Below are 20,561 nucleotides of genomic sequence, written 5' to 3' on the forward strand. Positions count from 1 at the left end.
CCTCTCTTTTGAAAGACTAATCCAGCTCCTTAGCCAACTAGGGATGCATCTACACTGGAGAATGAATGCAGTGTGACCCCACTGCAAGGCTATAACTTGTCCTTTCACAACGACTCACCAAAGTTGGTGCCTCACCATGTAGGGAACATGGTAATAAAATAATAAACATAACATAATAATAAAATAATAAACTATCTCCCCGAAGGGACTCAGGGCGGTTTCCAAATATATATGACAACAACCCAATGCCCAAAGAAAACCATACAAAACAGTTGACATCAAGACAAAGCGCATTAGAAAATATAAACAACTGGTTGGGCTGTGTTGCCATGTTCCTGAAGCATTCTCTCCTGACGTTCCGCCTGCATCTATGGCAGGCATCCTCAGAGGTTGCGAGGTCTAATATAAACAATCTAACTAAAGAAACAAACTAGATCCCATAGCCTTATGCCATGATGGCAGTTAAAGCGGTGTTTGACGGCATTCATACCACAAGGCAGACGCACCCTATATTTCTAGGCATCGATTGCAAACTGAATCCATTGATCACTTGGAGATGGGGGTCCCCTCCCCATTCATTTTATACCCTTCTAAGGAAGAAGCGCCTGGTTGAAAAGGGAAGAGGGGTGGGTGGGGGGATCCGTTCCTTCTGATTGGTTGAGGCCGCTTCTTGATTGGCAGCCTCTCTCCCTGGGGCCAGGCTCCGCCCCCTCCCAGCCACTGTATGGTCACTAATGAGCGCTCTCCCCCGTCCCCCCCCCACTCCCCCCCCCCCCGCAACCGGGTCTCCTGCTTAGAAGTGCTGACAGATCAAGGCAACAAATTTCAATTACAAGCCCTAATTTGTGTCCGCAGAGCGTTTGTTCCCCGTGTCAGGACGGTTTGGCCCTTCAGACGGGGCTGAGCTCGCAGGAGGAAGAGGAGGGGAAGGAGAAAGAGAAGGAGGAGGAGGAGGAGGAGGAGGAGGAGGAGAAAAAGGAGACGGAGAAAGAGAAGAAGAGGAAGGAGAAGAACAAGCAGAAGAGGAAGAAGGAGAGGAGGAGGGGGAAAGACGAGAAGAGTCGCTTTTTAGGGGAAAGGACTGATTTTGGGAAGAAGGGATCCGAAAAGAAGGGAAGGAGAGAGGGAGGGAGGGAGGGAGGGGGCGGCTAGGAGCAAAGGGGGAGGCGTTTGGGAGGGAGTCGGAGCAAGGCCTCGGGAAGAAGAAGAAGAAGAAGGGAGGAAAGGGAAGGAGGAGAGGAAAGCCCGCTCTCTCTCTCTCTCTCTGGCTGGGGCCATGGCCGAGAAAAGGCGAGCCTCGCCTTGCACCATGCTGAGCCTCAAGGCGCACGCCTTCTCCGTGGAGGCGCTCATCGGGGCCGAGAAGCAGCAGCAGCAGCAGCAAAAGCGGCGGAAACTGGCCTCCGGGGCTGAGGAGGCGATGATGGCTGCCGAGGGGGCGCCCGGCCTCTGCTCCGAGAGGCCTCCGGGCGGAGAAGGGGGCGCCGAAGGGGACGCCGGCGGAGGAGGAGGAGTAGGCACCGCCGAGCCTCCCGGTGAGTGAGTGGCACGGGACAGTGTCCACGCGGGACAGCCCCGCTGAGCCTCTGCAGCGGGGGGCAGAGGAACCAGCTCGAAGGCACAAACCACTGGGTGCGCCTTAAGGGCTTGCTTTGGTCGCCTGGCGCTTTGGAGCTAGCTCCCAACCGCATTAAATGGGGCAGAATTTAATTCCGAATTAGACTCAGGACTTGTGTAAGTTTTGGAGGAATCTATACTCTGGATATATTATTTGGAGACATCCCGTCCTCTAATATAGTCTCAGGCCCTTTCCACTCAGCTGAGTAAAATCCCACATTTTCTGCTTTGAATTGGAATATATGGCAGTGTGGACTCAGATAACTTGGGGGTCTTCCACACAGCCCCATAACCCAGAATATCAAGGCGGAAAGCTCCACAATATCTACTTTGAACTGGGTTATATGGCAGTGTGGACTTAGATAATTCAGGGCCCTTCCAACACAGTCCTATATCCCAGAATATCACGGCAGAAAACTCCACAATATCTGCTTTGAACTGGGTCATATGGCAGTTTGGACTCCGATAACTTGGGGCTCTTCCACACAGCCCCATAACCCAGAATATCAAGGCAGAAAACCCCACAATATCTGCTTTCAACTGGGTTATATGGCAGTGTGGACTTAGATAATTCAGGGCCCTTCCAACACAGCCCCATAACCCAGAATATCAAGGCAGAAAACTCCACAATATCTGCTTTACAACTGGGTTATATGGCAGTGTGAACTCAGATAATTCAGGGCCTTTCAACACAGTCCTATATCCCAGAATATCAAGGCAGAGAAATCCCACAATATCTGCTTTGAACTGGGTTATCTGAGTCCACACTCAGATATTGTGGGATTTTCTGTCTTGATATTCTGGGATATAGGGCTGTGTGGAAAGGCCCTAAGATAACCCAGTTCAAAGCAGATATTGTGGGATCTTCTGCTTTGATATTCTGGGATATAGGGCAGTGTGGAAGGGCCCTTGGTTCAAAGCAGATATTGTGGGATTTTCTGCCCTGATATTCTGGGTTATATATCTGTGTTGAAAGGCCCTCGGGATGCATCTACATTGGAGAAGGAATGCGCTTGGTCACCACTTTGAATTTCTGTGGCGTGATGCTAAGGAATCTCTGGGAGTTGTAGTTTTGCAACATGTTTGTTTACCCTTCTCTCCGCTAGATAGTGCTGCGCCTCACCAGAGCACCAATCTCAGTATTTCCTAGCATTCATCCATGTCAGTTAAAGCGGGACCAAACTGCATTCATTCTACTATATAGATCAGTCAGGGGCCAACTTGGGCCCTCCCTCCAGGGGTTTTGGACTGCAGCTCCCACCATTCCTAACAGTCTCAGGCCCTTTCCTTTCCCCCTCAACCGCTTAAGGAAGGAGCTTCACCATTAAGAATGGTGAGAGTTGAAGTTCAAAGCACACGAAGGGCCCAAGTTGGTAGAGATGCACCTTTCTGACGGCAAAGGTGGTAAGGCAGTCCTGAAAAGTTTAAGTACTTTAAGTACTCCGAGGCCACCCCTTTCTGGTCGTTATTTGAGGAATAAATAACCAGCAATATATCCCACTTTGCAGTCGCATCCCAGTTTAGTTTCCTTCAAGTGATTTTCAGTTCATCAATCCCACGCAGAGTGCATCTACACTGCTGGATGACTGCAGTTTGACGCCACTTGAACCGCCACGGCTTCATGTTATGAAATCCTGGGAATTGTAGTTTGGTGAGGGAAACTCTTCGGCACAGAAGACTTTGTGAAACTCCCAACTCCCAGGATTGAGCCATAGCAGTTCAAGGGGCGTCAAACTGCATTAATTTTGCAATCTTGGGCCTCTTCTACACAGCTGAATAAAATCCCACATTTTCTGCTTTGAACTGGAATATATGGCATTGTGGACTCAGATAACCCAGTTCAAAGTAGAAATTGTGGGATTTTCTGCCTTGATATTCTAGGTAATATGACTGTGTGGAAGGGCCCTAGATGTCCCCGCATATTCTTATAAAGATAATTCTGAATTAAATTTACTCCCGATCTAACAACTGCACTTTCGCAAAGCCTCCCCTTATAACAACACAGTCCTATTTTTCTTTTACTCGTTTATGGATTTTATTTTTACCCCACCTCTTTCTCTCTATAAATATTCACTCAAAATCTTGAGCTCTAACCTAGATACTTTTATTTAAACTTGTGCCAGATTGGTGCTAAAATCGGTCCCTTGAATTCATTTCATGGACACAACCCATTAATGGGACCTAAATACGCAATTTTATTTTATTTTTATCATAGGTTGCAGTGACAATCTTGAACCATTCACAACATTTTGTAAAGGCAGGGTGTTGGGAAAGCTTATTTAGTCAGACAAATTTCATTCTAGTCCTGTATATAGTTAATAATGCTCCCCATTTTATTCATAATGAGTTCTAGTCACCTGGGGGTTGAGAAGAGCGGGATAGAAATATTGGAAATAAATAAATTACCATGACCAATGTTTCTTAGCAATCACTGTTTTTTGTTATTAATGTTATAACTGCATAATAACAGGAGAGAGGTTTCTGATTTCCGATCACTTTTTACATTTTATTATTGTTGGGTAGCATTTAGTTGCAGCTCTTTCCTTCTTTGCCCAACTTGGGCTAAAAGTGGAAAACTTTCCTTAGAAACAGATGGGGCGATTCCTTTCCCGCCATTCCTTTATATATGTAAAAAAGTTTTTAAAACACTATTTTAAGTTTTAATTTTGGGCTTTCATAAGGAGACAGTGAGGAATAGGGATGCCTTTTATTAAATTGAGTAATAATATGTAAGAATCAGAGGAGGCTATGAAATGATAGATAGATAGATAGATAGATAGATAGACAGACAGATAATTTATTTACAGTATTTATATACCGCCTTTCTCTCCCCTGGGGGGACTCAAAGTGTAGTAGGTAGGTAGGTAGGTAGGTAGGTAGATAGATAGGAAGATTTAGTTTATAGTTCCTGCTCCTTGGGCCCCTTCCACAAAGCTGAATAAAATCCCACATTTTCTGCTTTGAACTGGAATATATGGCAGTGTGGATTCAGGTAACCCAGTTCAAAATCAGGGCCATATAACCTAGAATATCAAGGCATAATATTTGCTTTGAACTGGGTTATCTGAGTCTAGACTGCCATATAATCCAGTTCAAAGCAGATAATATGAGATTTTATTCACTGAGTGGAAGGGACCACATTTTAGGGATTTGTTTAAAGAATTAGATGCCTTTCTTAACTCTTTCGCTTTGGAAGCAGTTGGATCGCTCGATTTATTTACTATTCCTATTTCTTTCCAGTTCTTCCTTAGGTTCAATTGGGGCAGAGCTGGCATGTGTCCATATATATTTTAGTCTAAATATTAGTATTTCAATAGGATACGGGCCTGCGTGATAGTCGCCCCAGCAACCCCAGTTTATTAAGCATCCTTTATTAATTAACCACTTCATGGGAGAGCAGGGCCCTTCCACACAGCCATAAAACCCAGAATATCAAGGCAGAAAATCCCACATTATCTGGGTTGTTGTAGGTTTTTCGGGCTATATGGCCATGTTCTAGAAGCATTCTTTCCTGACTTTTTGCCTGCATCTATGGCAGGCATCCTCAGAGGTTGTGGTACCTCACAACCTCTGAGGATGCTGCCATAGATGCAGGCGAAATGTCAGCCTGAAAAACCTACAACAACCCAGTGATTCCAGCCGTGAAAGCCTTCGACAATACATCCCACATGATCTGCTTTGACCTAAGGCCCCTTCCACACTGCCCTATATACCAAATATCAAGGCAGAAAATCCCACATTATCTGAGTGTGGACTCAAATAACCCAGTTCAAAGGAGATATTGTGGGGTTTTCTGCCTTGATATTCTAGGGGCTGTAGGGCTGTGTGGAAGAGCCCCAAGTTATCTGAGTCCACACTGCCATATAACCCAGTTCAAAGCAGCTTTTGTGGGGTTTTCTGCCTTGATATTCTGGGTTATAGGGCTTTGTGGAAGAGGCCCGCGTTATCGGAGTCCACTGCCATATAACCCAGTTCAAAGCAGATATTGTGGTGTTTTCTGCCTTGATATTTTAGGATATAGAGCTGCGTGGAAGGACCCTTTGCTATCTGAGTCCACACTGCCATATAACCCAGTTCAAAGTAGATATTGTGAGGTTTTCTGGTTTGATATTCTGCGGTATCGGGCTGTGTGGAAGAGCCCCGAGTTATCTTCGTCCACACTGCCATATAACCCAGTTCAAAGCAGACACTGTGGCGTTTTCTGCCTTGATATTCTGCGTTGTAGGGCTGCGTGGAAGGGCCCTGAGTTATCTGAGTCCACACTGCCATATATTCCAGTTCAAAGCAGATAATGTGGGGTTTCATTCAGCTGTGTGGAAGGGGCCTGCAATAGATGAGAGTTAGAAAGCCTTGTAGAGCCCGCTGTGGAAAAGCGAAACTACCAAAATAAGGCCTCTGCTCCGTGGCTGGAAAATACGAGGCGTAATAATACGATTCCCCCCTTAAAAATGGCCCTCAAAACGAGAGTATCGACGATATTTCGTTTCCATTCCGTTCGGGTTTCATTTCCATCGGAAAGCCGCGGGACTTCCTTGGAGGCCCGCCTTGATTTCCAGGCCAAACCGGGGCTTTTGCTACTCGACCTCCGCCTTGAGGCCTTCTCCTTCGAGTTGAAAAGAAAACGGCTTTCCTAAATTTCCCACCAAAGCAACCTGCCCTACTCTCCTTGGATAGCGCCCCCCCTTTGGATTTTTCCCGCCCAGTTTGAAAGCCTTGAAGCAAAGCAAAACAAGGCTTTTGGGCCTTCCTCTGGGCCCTTCCACACAGCCCTATATATATATATCCCAAAACACCGGCAGAAAATCCCAAAATATCTGTTTTGAATTGGGTTATCCGAGTCCACACTGCCATCTATCCCAGTTCAAAGGGGATAACGCGGGATTTTATTCAGCTGTGTGGAAAGGGGCCTGAGGGAAAAGTTCTGCACCCTTGCCTTTAGCTTCTCCCAACTGTGAGATTTTGCTCCAAATATGGCTGAATAGGATTGTTTGACTGAGGGCCCTTCCACACAGCCCTATGAAGAGCGGCTTAAAGAGCTGTGCATGTTTAGCCTGAAGAAGAGAAGGCTGAGGGGAGACATGATATAGGAGATATATGAGAAGAAGTCATAGGGAAGAGGGAGCGAACTTGTTTTCTGCTGCCCTGGAGACTAGGACACAAGAGGAACAATGGGTTCAAACTACAGTAAAGGAGATTCCACCTGAACATTAGGAAGAACTTCCTGACTGTGTGAGAGCTGTTCAGCAGTGGAACTCTCTGCCTCGGAGTGTGGTGGAAGCTCCTTCTTTGGAAGCTTTTAAACAGAGGCTGGATAGCCATCTGTTGGGGCGCTTTGAATGCAATTTTCCTGCTTCTTGGCAGGGGGTTGGACTGGATGGAGGTCTCTTCCAACTCTATGATTCTATATAACCCAGAATATCAAGGTAGAAAATCCCACAATATCTGCTTTGAACTGGGTTATATGGCAGTATGGGTTCAGATAACCCAGGGCCCTTCCACACAGCCATATATCCCACAATATCCGCTTTGAACTGGGTTATCAGAGGTCACAGTCAGATAATGTGGGATTTTCTGCCTTGATATTCTGGGATAGAGGGCTGTGTGGAAAGGCCCTGAATCCACACTGCCATATATTCCAGTTCAATGCAGATAAGGTGGGATTTTACTCAGCTGTGTAGAAGGGGCCTCAGGCAGGATCCACGCTGCCATATAATCCAGTTCAAAGCAGATAATTTGGATCTAGGAACGGGATTATAGGGCAGTGTAGTAGGGGCTTACTTAGGTGGAGTAGGATTGTCTTCCAAGATTAGTGTCCTATTCTTGACCTGCATGTTCTCCCGCAGTGAGGGCATCCATTTCTAGGTGGAAGGTGGTCTGGTCGGGATTGCCTTCCTCTTGGCATGTTTCTCTCTTTTGCCCTCCATTGTGCCTCTTCAAATTCTGCAGCACTGCTGGTCACAGCTGACCTCCAGCTGGAGCACTCAAGGGCCAGGGCTTCCCAGTTCTTGGTGTCTATGCCAGAGTTGGGCAAGTAGGTGACTGTGAAGCCCTATTCTTGACTTGCATGTTCTCCCGAAGTGAGGGCATCAGTTTCCAGGTGGAAGGCGGTCTGGTCTGGGTTGGCGTGATTGCCTTCTTTCTCTCTTTTGCCCTCAATTGTGCCTCTTCAAATTCTGCAGCACTGCTGGTCACAGCTGACTTCCAGCTGGAGCACTCAAGGGCCAGGGCTTCTCAGTTCTCCGTTCTATACCAAAGTTTTTAAGGCTGGCTTTAAGCCCATCTTTAAATCTCTTTTCCTGTCCTCCAACAGTCGCAGGGGCACTGGACCACCAAAAGTCCCCAGTGTTTTCCTCTCAATCAAAATGACAGTATAGCAGGCCTGGGCCAACTTGTGCCCTGCCTTCAGGTGTTTTGGACTTCAACTCCCACCATTCCTCACAGCCTCAGGCCCTTTCCTTTTCCCCCTCAGCCGCTTAAGCTGTGAGGAATGGTGGGAGTTGAAGTCCAAAACACCTGAAGGCAGGGCCCAAGTTGGCCCAGGCCTGGTCCACAGCACTGAGCCCTGGCGGCGATGCTTTGGCGCCTCTGCCTCTCCCTGACTGATTCCCCTTCCTTTCCCCAGGCAGCTGCGAGGAGGGCTTCCTGAGCGGGCCTGCCACGCCACCGCCGCCGCCTCCTCCTCCTCCTCCTCCCGTGGGCTGCCCGCCCAAGGCCGCGGCCTCCCGCCCGGCCTCCCCGCTCCTGTCCCCGCAGGCGCCGCGCGTGGACCTCCAGGGCGCCGAGCTTTGGAAGCGCTTCCACGAGATTGGCACCGAGATGATCATCACCAAGGCCGGCAGGTAACGCTTCGCTTGAACTCCTAGTTGGGCCTTCCTTTGGACGGCCAGGGCTGCAAGGAAGAGGTAAACAACCCCTTCCTTGCAGCCCTGGCCGTCCAAAGTAAGGCCCAACTACCTGTGCCCGTTCGTAAGATCTCACTTCACTCTCCCTTACGAACAAGATAGGTTCTGTGGGTTTGTTCTTAAGTTGAATATGTTTCTAAGTCAGAACAGGTACATTTTTAAGCGTAACCCTAGTCAAAAATAATTATTTTTTAGCTTTGGATAGTATAGGGAAGGGTCAACACCCCTGTGGCATTTATTTTGCTGTCTAGGTAAATAGATTTAATCACACTTTCTGTCTCTGTGATAATTGGATTTTGAAAAATGTGGCTTGTTGTGGGAACAAGGATTGGTGATGAAGCTTCATTGCAGGCACCTTTTCCTCATGATAACTCTTCCAGAAGTGAATTTCCCTTCCTAGGGATCGATTTCTCTCTCTTCCTCTTGTCTCACTCATGTTTGTTTGTAAATCAGATGTTTGTAACTCGGGGATTGTTTGTAAATAACAATAACAACACCAACAATATTTTTTCATGTCAGGAGTGACTTGAGAAACTGCAAGTCGCTTTTGGTGTGATTGGACGTTGCCTAGGGGACGCTGGGATGTTTGACCATCCTGTGGAAGGCCTCTCTCATGTCCCCACATGGGGAGCTGGAGCTGACAGATGGGAGCTCACCCCACTCCTCAGGTTCGAACCACCAATCTTTCAGTCAGCAGTCCTTCCAGCACAAGGGTTTAAACCATTGTACCAACATTGTACCAACGGGGGCTCCTAATAATAATAATAATAATAATAATAATAATAACAATAACAATAATTATAAACTTTATTTGTATTCTGCCCTATCTCTTCAAGGGGACTCGGGGCAGTTTCCAACAAACAAAAACACAAAGGCAAATATTTCATGTCTTAAGACATAAACATGACTGCATTAAATGACCCAACTCAAATTCCAAAGTAACCTGATATCAAACAACAAATTATAAACATGAGACCTAAAATTACATAATCAGTTAAACAATTAAAATTATCTCAACATAAGAAACATGAACCTCCATTTATAAAAACACTAAAGGTTCATTAAAATTAAAAATTAATTGGTATATAAAATTAATTAAAATTAATTACTGTATAAAATTAATTGCTATATAAAATTAATTATATAGCAATAATGTCGACAGCACCACCCTTTCCCCTTGGGCCTTGTATTTAAGCCGGTGTAAATACAGGCTTTGCCACCCTGCCAAATGTCCACCACTTTGATGGAAAGGGTTCCATCTTCCATCAGAAAAGGCGATGTTCTAAAAAACAGCACCATTCTTCTTCAACCAAGTGCTTTTGGTTAATCTAATTGTCACCCTGACCTCTCTCTCTCTCTCTCTCTCTCTCTCTCAAAATGATTGGGAAATCTCTTTGATGTAAGCACAGGACACTTTCAGGGGGATCCAAACTGGTTGCAAACAAATCCATTCCCAGAAGTGGAATTTGTTCTATGATTTCATCAATTTCTTCACTTTAGTCCTAGTTGTACCATATGTTCATTTTTTAAAAAGAGGCCGCACTGATTTTACTGATACTTCCAGGAAAGTCTGTTTCTTTTCATTAACTAATGTCCTGAAAGGAGATTAATAACTTGGAAGAAAAATTGTTGACTTGGACATGCTTTTTTTCTATTTGATTTAAGATGAGAGTGGCCAATCTGTTTCTAAATTGTCAACATTAACTGCAATTTTGCTCACCACTTATCTATAGAACACTTAATTATTTTTGGGGTTTTTTTTGTCTTGTCAGGTGCTTAAACTTAAACAATTAAGTTTAAATATAAACTGAATTGTTTATATTTATTTTATTTTGTTCCCCCATTTCTGATATTTTTACACATGACTATTTTTTCTAAAATGTGAGGTGTTAACTACAGAGGATCAAATATTAAAAGCACACATTTATTTCTAATTTTTATAAATTAATGTTTGCTTTTAAGGCATCACAGTTGGCATCACATTCTTTCATGACACAGTTCTATCCGTCATTTTAATTGCATATAAAATATGTTGCTGGAGGTGGATATTTAAATAACATATAGTTACTAGTAATATTTAAAGATGGTAAATAAAGTCCCAAGTGATTTAAAAACATCGATTAATGAAGCCGGATAGGCTGCAAAAATTGTAAACGATATAGAAATACATGTGGAATTCTAGGTTTCCTGTTCATTATGTTAAGCAAGGGATATGAATACTACTTTCTTCTAAAGAGAATTTTTTTCTTCCCTTCCAAGGATACACATGGTAAAAAAAACCTGCATGGTATAAAAGTATCTGAATGCATTAGAAATTACAGAAACATATTTTATTGAATCCATATGCTACCTTCTACATTTTCAGAGGGGCTTTACTAATGATTGAAGTGCAGTCTTAAACAGCACAAGGCAACATTTGTCTTAAGAGTTGTCCTGTCAAAGATTTTCTTTTTTTATCTTACAGGTGCACTGAAATAACAGCAAGAACTAGTTAGTCGCAGCTAGTTTTGCTCTCTTCTTTAGTTAGCTGTGATGTCAATAAGTTTGATATTATGAGTACAGAGCTACATCAAAAACCCAAGTAAATAAGAAATGCATGTTCCCTTCTATAAAAGGAAAAGGATACTATGCCATTTATATAAATCTGTTGAAAGGAAATTAACAGAGACAGAAACTGTGCATACGTTATTTGAAAAATAAAACAGACTTTCAGTTCCCTTAAGCTGAAACTGCTTTGGTTAGATCCTAGTAAGAATTGCCACAAATGCCCTTGGATTTAATGTAGCTTTGAATTGGTTTTTTTTTTCTCATGAGAAAATGAGTGTGATAATATCTATAATGAAGTACTTCAGCATGAAGCCCCAACTAGAGTAGACCCATTAAATCAGCGGAAACTTAGTAAGCCAGTACTTTTGTATGTACCATTGATTAGTTTGGAACTAACAAATAAATATAGGCCCAATTTTAATTGTAAAGCAGCATTTTAGGATGAGCCTCCTTGAGCAGAATGTGATCTCTGAGTGATATGCTGACAGGATATGTTGTCACTTGTTTCATAATAGTTTAATAATAATAATAATAATACTTTATTTGTCACCCTATCTCCCCAAGGGGACTCATACAAGTTGTAGTCCTGACTTTACATAAGATTTACTCAGGAGTAGACATTTCTAGACATGCACTATATGTTACTAATGTTGTCTGTTGTCTTAACAACAAAGGGCTTTGATTTAATTTACAGCCCCCGTTTAAAGTTCATTTTTACATAAATAAATTCCATTTGTTTTCATATGTTTTGGTTCTAAATATGCATGTCTAGGATTCCCCCCCTCCCATCTTCATGGTGAATTCTTTAATATATACACAGAAAGAGGTGGATGGGATAGGTGTGAGAAAGAACACTTTGTAATCCATGCCACCATCTCTTGATTCAGACCTGTGACCTATAAGAATGTTTCATTGATTTTGATGGTACTTGCTTTTGTATCAAGTTGTCACCATGTGAATATTCTTGTTCTTTGTGACTCATACCTATTGCTATCTAAAAACTCCAAAATTAATAATGCGTTTAAAACTGATAAAATAAAATGTGAGAATGGAAATGGTTTTCTGATCAACATCTATACTAAAATTATGTGGATATTTTTGTACTTTGGAAGCCTTTTAGAAAATATATGAAGTATGGATTACTAAAGGAAAGGAGTAATAATAATGCGCATGTAAAATCTGGATATATATGTTGTGAATAGTATTTTGTGAGCTAGCTGTATAGATTGGGGAGAGGGGGGAGGAACGTCCTTCAGACAATTTTAAGCAAAGAAAGGGTTGAGTATGATTCCAGAAATGCTCCTGCTTCTGTATTCAAGCCTGTTTTTTATTAAATGCTTTTTTCTGTGTTCAGACGGATGTTTCCTGCAATGAGAGTGAAAATTTCAGGCTTGGACCCCCATCAGCAGTATTACATTGCCATGGATATTGTCCCTGTGGACAATAAAAGATACAGGTATAGTATCTAAATTATATAAAATTTGGGGTACTATGGGAAAGACTGTCTAGTTTGGAAATAAACAGAAGGTTGTGCTTAACTCCCTTTCAAATTCCTATCTTCATCCCATTACATTAGAAAATATGTGCTTTGTGCCAAGCACGTGAGAACAATCAAGAATGTTTCTTTCTTTCTTTCTTTCTTTCTTTTTATTTATTTTTTTAAACGCCTGCTTTGTATATTTGGCTCATATAACCGAACACATTCTATGTTGTTCAAATTATTATTCCCCATCATATAAACAGCAGTCCACTTACTTTTTAACAGATTTACTAAAGCTAGTTAGAAGGGCTTCTACTATGTTAGCCATTATCCACAAGGTCAAAGGATACCACTGTTAGTGAATATTGTCCTTAAAGTAAAAGTTTCCTTTGACATTAAGTCTAGTGGTGTCGGACTCTGGGGTGTGGTGCTCATCTCCATTTCTAAGCCGAAGAGCCAGTGTTATTCATAGACATCTCCAAGGTCATGCGGCTGGCATGACTGCATGGAGCACCATTACCTTCCTGCAGAAGTGATAACTATCAATCTACTCACGTTTGTATGTTTTCAAACTGCTAGGTTGGCAGAAGCTGGGGCTAACAGTGGGAGTTCACCCCGCTCCTTGGATTCGAGTTGAGCAGCTCTGCGGTTTAACAGTATAAGGTTTATATTGTCCTTATTCTGGGAATATTCTTTGAGATAATATTTCGCCTGTTCCACAAGTTTTTTGCATAAGATGAGTTACACAGCTACATGTAAACATACCATTTCTGTGCTGATAGTGTAACTCCATTGAATAGTCTTGAATTATTTCAAGATAGATAGGATGTTCTGTAGATTTTGCTTCAAGAGAGATGTGCCCTTGAAGACGGATTCAATAGATGGGTGCATTCACCATTCCACATTTGTGGTTTTGCCTTTTCATATTTGATTATTTATGGATTTGATTTAAAATGTTACTTCTAGGAATCTCTAGGTCCTCCAATGAGGATACTGGATGATACGGCAGTGTCAGTTAACAAGGCTGTTACAGGGAAAGGATCCCAACTCTTATTTTCTGCCCATTATGGAAACCATCTGTCCACTAATGGAACTCTGAGTTCCTTTGGTTAGCTCTTGTATTGTATTCTTGAATGACATATCACTTAATGTAAAAATGCTCAGCTGGGTCTTGATCCTATACAAAAAGTGCATTCTGGTTGTAGTTTAGAGACTTAATGGGATATTAAGAAGCAAGTAAGCCAGAGTTGCAGTAAGGACTTCACACGATCAAGTAGCACATGGATCCAGTTTTGAGTGTATCTTTCTGATTTATGTGCCTGAGAAAGGATATTATGCCAGTGCTCAGCATTCTCCCCTCCTGAACTATATCAGTATTTTTGACTGTGATATTGAAGTTTTCCAAACTTGTGTTATTGGGGGACTTACAATACTGTATCCACTGTTCTGCTACCTGGCTGAAGTGCAGGTTTTCATGGCCTCTGCGGCAATTATGGGTCTGTAAGAAATTACTTCTGGCCCAACCATTTAAAAGTAGCATACTCTTTTTATTCTGTTTTTTTTTTTGGGGGGGGGGGGGTTAGATGATGGTGATCTGAGTTCAGTGAAGCTTTCAGCAGTTTTGTTGTCACTAATTTATAGAACAGAAAAATGGCCCAAGCAGTTGACATACTTGCTCCCAAGTGTCTTTTCTTAGTTCATAGAGCCACATGAGATCTCTATCTTTTTGGGGGCCTTGGGTTAATGAATGAAGCATGGCCTACTTTTGACTAAAATCCATTTAAAGGCCTGCTCCATGGTGGTGTTGGTGCTAAAAAAAAGTTTATTTTCAGCTGTTGTAATTGTACAAACTGTGAACAAGGGCCTATAGCAGGGGTCCTCAAACTAAGGCCCGGGGGCCGGATGCGGCCCTCCAAGGTCATTTTCCCGGCCCTCGCTCAGGGTCAACCTAAGTCTGAAACAACTTGAAAGCACACAGCAACAACAACAATCCTATCTCATCAGCCAAAAGTAAGCCCACATTTCCCATTGAAATACTAGTAATTTTATATTTGTTAAAATTGTTCTTCATTTTAATTATTGTATTGTTTTAAAGTGTTTTTTGAATTACAAATAAGATATGTGCAGTGTGCATAGGAATTCATTCATGTTTTTTAAATTTATAATCCGGCCCTCCAACAGTTTGAGGGGCTGTGACCTGGCCCTCTGTTTAAGAAGTTTGAGGACCCTTGGCCTATAGCGTCAGGATCCACAAAATGAGTAACAGGGATTTCTTGAAAGATTGTTAGGATCAGTTTGTTTACAAGATAGTTTACAAATAAAGACACATTCATTTATAGTCTAATTGGGATACCATGACATACCATACTCAATAGTAGTTTGTGTGGCTTGTGTTCTCTTTTATCCAGTTTTGAGTGATATTTCTCAAACTATAGAGTCCAAGGAGGTAGATAGAATTATTGGAGAGGTGAAATTGTTGTCCGACTCTTCCTTCCGGGTTCTGAAAACCTATAAGAGGGAGGCTGACTCAGTTGGTGAGGAGAGTGATTAATGTCTCTGTGCAAGAGGCAACTGGCTCTACTGGATCAAAAAAGAGACAGTGGGAATGTTATTGTTCTTTTTAAAAATGCTCTCCTTGAATGAGTTTACTGTATTCAGTAATGTTTGACTGTTCTTAGGAAAGTGCCTGAGTGTGTGATGGGTTCTCAAATCTGTTTATTATGGAGGATATGAACCTCTAGATCAAATTGTATCTGGTTTCAGAATTTGTTATGTGAAAGAAACCCCTTTAGTCATCGCTGTGGATGTTCTTCACTAGATGCTGGGCAGAAAATAGCCCACTTCTTTTTAGTTTTATTGGATTTTTCAGTGGCCCTTGGTGTTACTAATCTGGAGTACCTCGCTGAGATGGCACTAGATGGAATTCATCTGGAGTGGTTCTTGTACTTTTGAGAGTTTTGATTCTAGTAGGTGATGCTAAAGGGCCAACATTTAATATCTTGACCATTGGTATATGATGTTCCTGAGACCTCTACAGCTTGTTACTTATAATTTATATCACTTATATATATGTGGCAGTGTAGATAGTGTTGAATTGATCAGTCTATTTTTGTCAGTGCTGGCCAGCCTGAAAAATGGGATAACATTTGATCAACACCTGGAATGCCAATTTCTGGTTGTGCTTGTGCTATTTAATCAGGCACAAAGTCCTTCCTGCAACTCCAGCATACATACTTATGGTAGACTTAAATGCTAGTGCTAAAGCTGAGAGACACATTCAGTCTTCCAGCTCCAACCTACTAAGGCCCCTTCCACACTGTCCCTATATCCCAGCATCTAATCCCAGATTATCTGCTTATCCCAGATTATCTGGCAGTGGAGACTTATACAATCCAATTTAAAGCAGATAATCTGGGATCAGATCCTGGAATATAGGACAGTGCAGAAAGGGCCTAAGTCTCTAAAATACAACTAGAATGCTCATCCTATACATTATAAAACCCCAAATTTGGAGTTTTGTGTCATCCATGTCTTACTCTCCATAACAGCCCATGGAAGCTGTTACTAACTGCATGAGGATTAACAAGTGGGCATTTAATGTAGACAAGATAAATAGAAAGCAAATTCAGGGAAATAGTATTCAGCCTTCTTTAGACAGGGTATAGCCTGCTTAAAAAGTTTTATGGTTGTGGGGTGGGTAGGGTATTCAAGATAATTAGGATTTATTCCGACAGCTGGATGCCAGTGTTTCAGTGGCTACCAGGAATCCTTTCTGCTCAGCAGAGTCTGGTGTGCCAATTCTGTCCATTCTTGAGCTGTTCAATATGGTCATAGTGGCACACATCTTAATTTCAATTTGGTTGAATTATTGCTGCATGTTATAGGGAGAGATGCCTTTGAAATCTGTTCAGAAACTTCAGCTGTTTCAAAATGTTATAGATAGACTGTTGACCTTAGAGGGAGCGTGTAACTATAACGGTTACACTAATTGCTGTTGCATCTCTGGCACAGTGAAAAGTGTTGGTCATAACCCTGAATAAATAATTTCAGTCCAGTACCTGCTCAGATGTTGATATTTTGCAAGAAGCCTTGCACTCTGTCCTATTGACCTTTGATGGGGAGTGCGGAGGAACTTGAGAAAGAGACCTCTCACATCTGTGAAGTCTCTACTTTTGCCGTTGCATGGATGGCTCCCAACCTACATACAAAAAGCTTTTCAGTTTACAACAGACCTTTGGCATGTACGGCCATATATATTTTTGTATGATGTTGTTTAGATTTTAGAGCCATTCATATTGTTCGTTAAGTTAATGTTTACCTGTAGATTTTATTGTTAGCCATTTCGGTCATATTTTTAATGGGAAAGTGAGATATAAATGTAGTGAAATAAATATATACACAGATATAAAACAACAGTTTTGATGGCTTTGTTTTTAGTTATTTATTGTATTATGTATGGTATTTGTTTTACCCAGTCACTTTCAGTAACTGACCAAGAGTTATAAGATATCGCTCTTTTAAACATTGTAACATAAGATATTGCTCATATAGAATCTGACTGGGCCCGTGTACATTCTAAGCATGTATTTCCACAAGAACTCCTGGCATGAATTTGTAGGAATAGGAAGACAGTGGCTGCTCTCAGCAACTGAGGACCCTACAACTCTTTCTCAATAATATTTATTGTGGTGTTAAAGAAGACTTGGGCAAATTGTTGTATTAATTAAATTCATCACTAGAACAATTTTGTAACACTTTTGTTTAGAAAACTGAGCTGTAGAATATATAAGATAGAACGTACTTATTATGCTCATTCTATCTCCAATCTTGTTCCTTTACCAAAACACATTTTGCAATTGATAGACCCCAAAGCTTACATCTGCTGGATTATAGTGCAGGGAAACTATTATATATATTTGTGTATAAGGCAAATTTATGTCTAGATCAAGGACAAGTTTTGGGGCTCAAAGTACGGATTTTGATATGACAGATAAAAGTGAAGGCTCATTTCGCAGATGGGAAAATGTTGGTACTGCTTTGCCCTGGCCACCCCTGCCATTTTTTCCATCTAGACATTCAAAAAGGCATTAAAATACTGTGATAGGGAGGTAGTTGGTGCTTCTTTTCCTTCTCTCAGGATGGACTAAGTTGTCACCTTTTGCCACTCAGAAGAAGTGTATATTTTACTTTTAAAAAGAAAAAAATGTTGCATTACTGCACTTGCATTGACCTTGTGGATACTTTGTCCCAAATTTTTGGAGTATATATTTTGACTAAAACTTCTAGATTTATGCATAAATATGTGCAGTGATTAAAAAGGTATTCTCTTAGATCCAAACAGGATACCAGTTCTCCGAGTTTAAATATTAAGCACTAAATAGATATGGAAGACAATAGTAAGAATGAGAAAACATGTTTAAAGGTGTTCAAGCCCATCATGAATAGACAGATATTTTGCACATATGTTCTGTAATAAGTGCTGTATTTTATAAGTCACAATATATTTCTTTAACACTAATTATAACTTTAAAATGTTGTAAAATTTCCGTCTAATTCATTGGCTTCAGTAAATTACATATTAATGATTAATGCACACAGCTTTTGTCACATGTTTCTATACAAACATTTTTATTAATTTCCTTCTCCCAAATTATTCTAATTCCTTGAGCCGTGGGACAGAGCTTTCTAAATATTGGAAGTAATACGTTTAAATCCTTTTGAAACGAATATGACTTGCATGAGACCTGGGCTTTGTATTTTATGTTCATTGAACTGGACCTTGAATTCCATGAATGGAATTCTATCTCTAGAATTCTTGTACAAAATTTGTTGTGAAAAAATGCTGATGTTATATTTTCACTGAAATTATGTCGTTTTTGGTGCGAGAGAATTGGCCATTTGCAAGGACGTTGCCCGGGGACACCTGGATGTTTGATGTTTTACCATTCTTGTGGGAGGCTTCTCTCATGTCCCTGCAAGGGGAGCTGGAGCTGACAGAGGGAGCTCAACCCGCTCTCCCTGTATTTGAACCACTGACCTGTTGGTCAGCAGTCCTGGCAGCACAAGGGTTTTAACCCATTGTGTCACCAGGACTTTCTCAAGTCGCTCCTGACACAAAAACAAAACAAAATAAACAAAAAGTAAAAACCTGAAATTATGGAATTTGTATTTGGTAGAGCTCCTAGTGGGACAAAGCTATTTTACTTAAGAAACAGACATATTTGTGAAGGTTATGGTACATTTTGTGCTCTCAAAATCATGCATAAATTAAAAAAATACAAACCACTGAAAGATGTGCAGTTGAAAAATGTATGTAAATACATGCACATATTATAAAAATGCTTACAAAAAGTGAGTACAAATTTCTATGTGAAAAAAGAAAGAAACCAAAACAGCTCTGATGGATATATAGGTTAGGATGGGAATGGTGGAGAAACTCAACAAAATGGATAATTTTTTCACATCCTTATCTGGCCGTGGAAGGAAGGGGAAGAGGATGTAGCTGATTAATCCCTCACTAGAAATCTATGGGGGGTGGGGGTGGTCTGCAGGACTCTTCAGAACAGCTGTGTGTGTGAGAGAGAATGAAATGTGTGGAGAAGGGGGAAATAATTGAAAACTGCCTCCCCTTTCCCCTTCACCAGTAGAAGCCTCAGAACCACTCCTTTGAATCAAAGGAGCTTTTCTATTGTGAAAAGAACTTTCAGATTGCAGTCCAACACACTTCCCTGAGCCTAAGACTGGATCTACACTAGCATGTAACACAGTTTCTAACTCCTTTATATGTACAGTGTAGACCCATATAATGCAGTTCACTGCAGTTGAATTGTATTATATGAGTCTACAATGACCATACAATACAGTTTCAAACTGCAACGTAGATCCAGCCTCTCAAGTCCCATTGACTTACTTCTGAGGAGACATGCATAAGATTGGATTGCTAGGTTCTGAACCAGCAATGTCAATTTCCTTTGGGGACAAAGCTTTTGTTGATTCAGATGATAATATTTGACATGATTTAATATTGCGGCTATTCAAAAAGATTATATTTACTACAGTGATTGAACATTGAGCTTGCAAACAGAAAAAAAAGGATAAATTTACTTGGTACTAAAACATAGTTAGATCTGAAGAGGTTAGATTTTAATGGTGAATGAGATAGATCTTCCCATTTCAGTGATTTTCATGTATGTATGAAGCTCCTCTGTACCAATGGTTTCAACATCTTCTGACTGAAGCAGACACTTCAATATTGTATCTATTTTTAGGAACTCCATATTGGCACATAAAGAGGGTTCAGACCTGAGGCATACATATTTTTAAAATGAGATCACTAATTTTGTGTACTTCCTGTGTCATCTTACAAGAAAACAAGTTTTATTATACATTTGAATGGTTGTAGCACTGGTGACTTTTCAGTTTTTAGACCTAGGTTATCTAAAATTGTAATAAAAAATATTCAACAGCTATTTTAAGAAATGTCTTTCTCTCTGATCCTCTATTTCTTAAATATATTGGTTGGATCAGTTTTTGTAGTGTTTTGAGTAGAAAATGGATTGATCTATAGCAGTGGTTCTCAACCTGTGGGTCTCGAGATGTTTTGGCCTTCAACTCCCAGAAATCCTAATAGCTGGTAAACTGACTGGGATTTCTGGGAGTTGTAGGCCAAAACACCTGGGGACCCACAGGTTGAGAATCACCGATCTACAGGATTTACACAGGAGGCATTGTGAGATAAATATCAATTTTGATAAGTGTCATTTTAGAATCTTCACAGAATTTGGTTTTCTGTGCAAATAATTCCTTAGCAATTTTAAACATTCCATTTTTTTTACTGATTTTCTTTTAATATTTAATCCAACATTTAGTTAATTTTTTTTTGGTGGACCTGTGTGATCATACAGGAATTTTGGGATAAGGTAATTAAGGAGACAAATAAAATGTTACATAACAAGATTAAAAAAAGCCCAGGACTGTGTCTGCTAGGTCTACAGAGAGAAAACAATAATCAAAAG

The 20,561-nt window shown here is 41.1% G+C and overlaps 1 protein-coding gene across 1 annotated transcript in view; it reads left to right on the top strand.

Moving 5' to 3' along the window:
- Positions 1–1,154: 1,154 nt before the first annotated feature.
- TBX18 (T-box transcription factor 18) overlaps positions 1,155–20,561 on the top strand; it is a 50,595-nt gene continuing 31,188 nt past the window's right edge. Inside the window, exons 1-3 of the mRNA XM_060752988.2 lie at positions 1,155–1,535; positions 8,240–8,456; positions 12,421–12,522. Coding sequence (XP_060608971.2) covers positions 1,277–1,535; positions 8,240–8,456; positions 12,421–12,522 — 578 coding nt within the window. The 5' untranslated portion in view covers positions 1,155–1,276. The remainder of the gene's footprint in view (positions 1,536–8,239; positions 8,457–12,420; positions 12,523–20,561) is intronic.

This window comes from Anolis sagrei, chromosome 1 (genome assembly GCF_037176765.1).
Source record: "Anolis sagrei isolate rAnoSag1 chromosome 1, rAnoSag1.mat, whole genome shotgun sequence".
NCBI lineage: Eukaryota > Metazoa > Chordata > Lepidosauria > Squamata > Dactyloidae > Anolis > Anolis sagrei.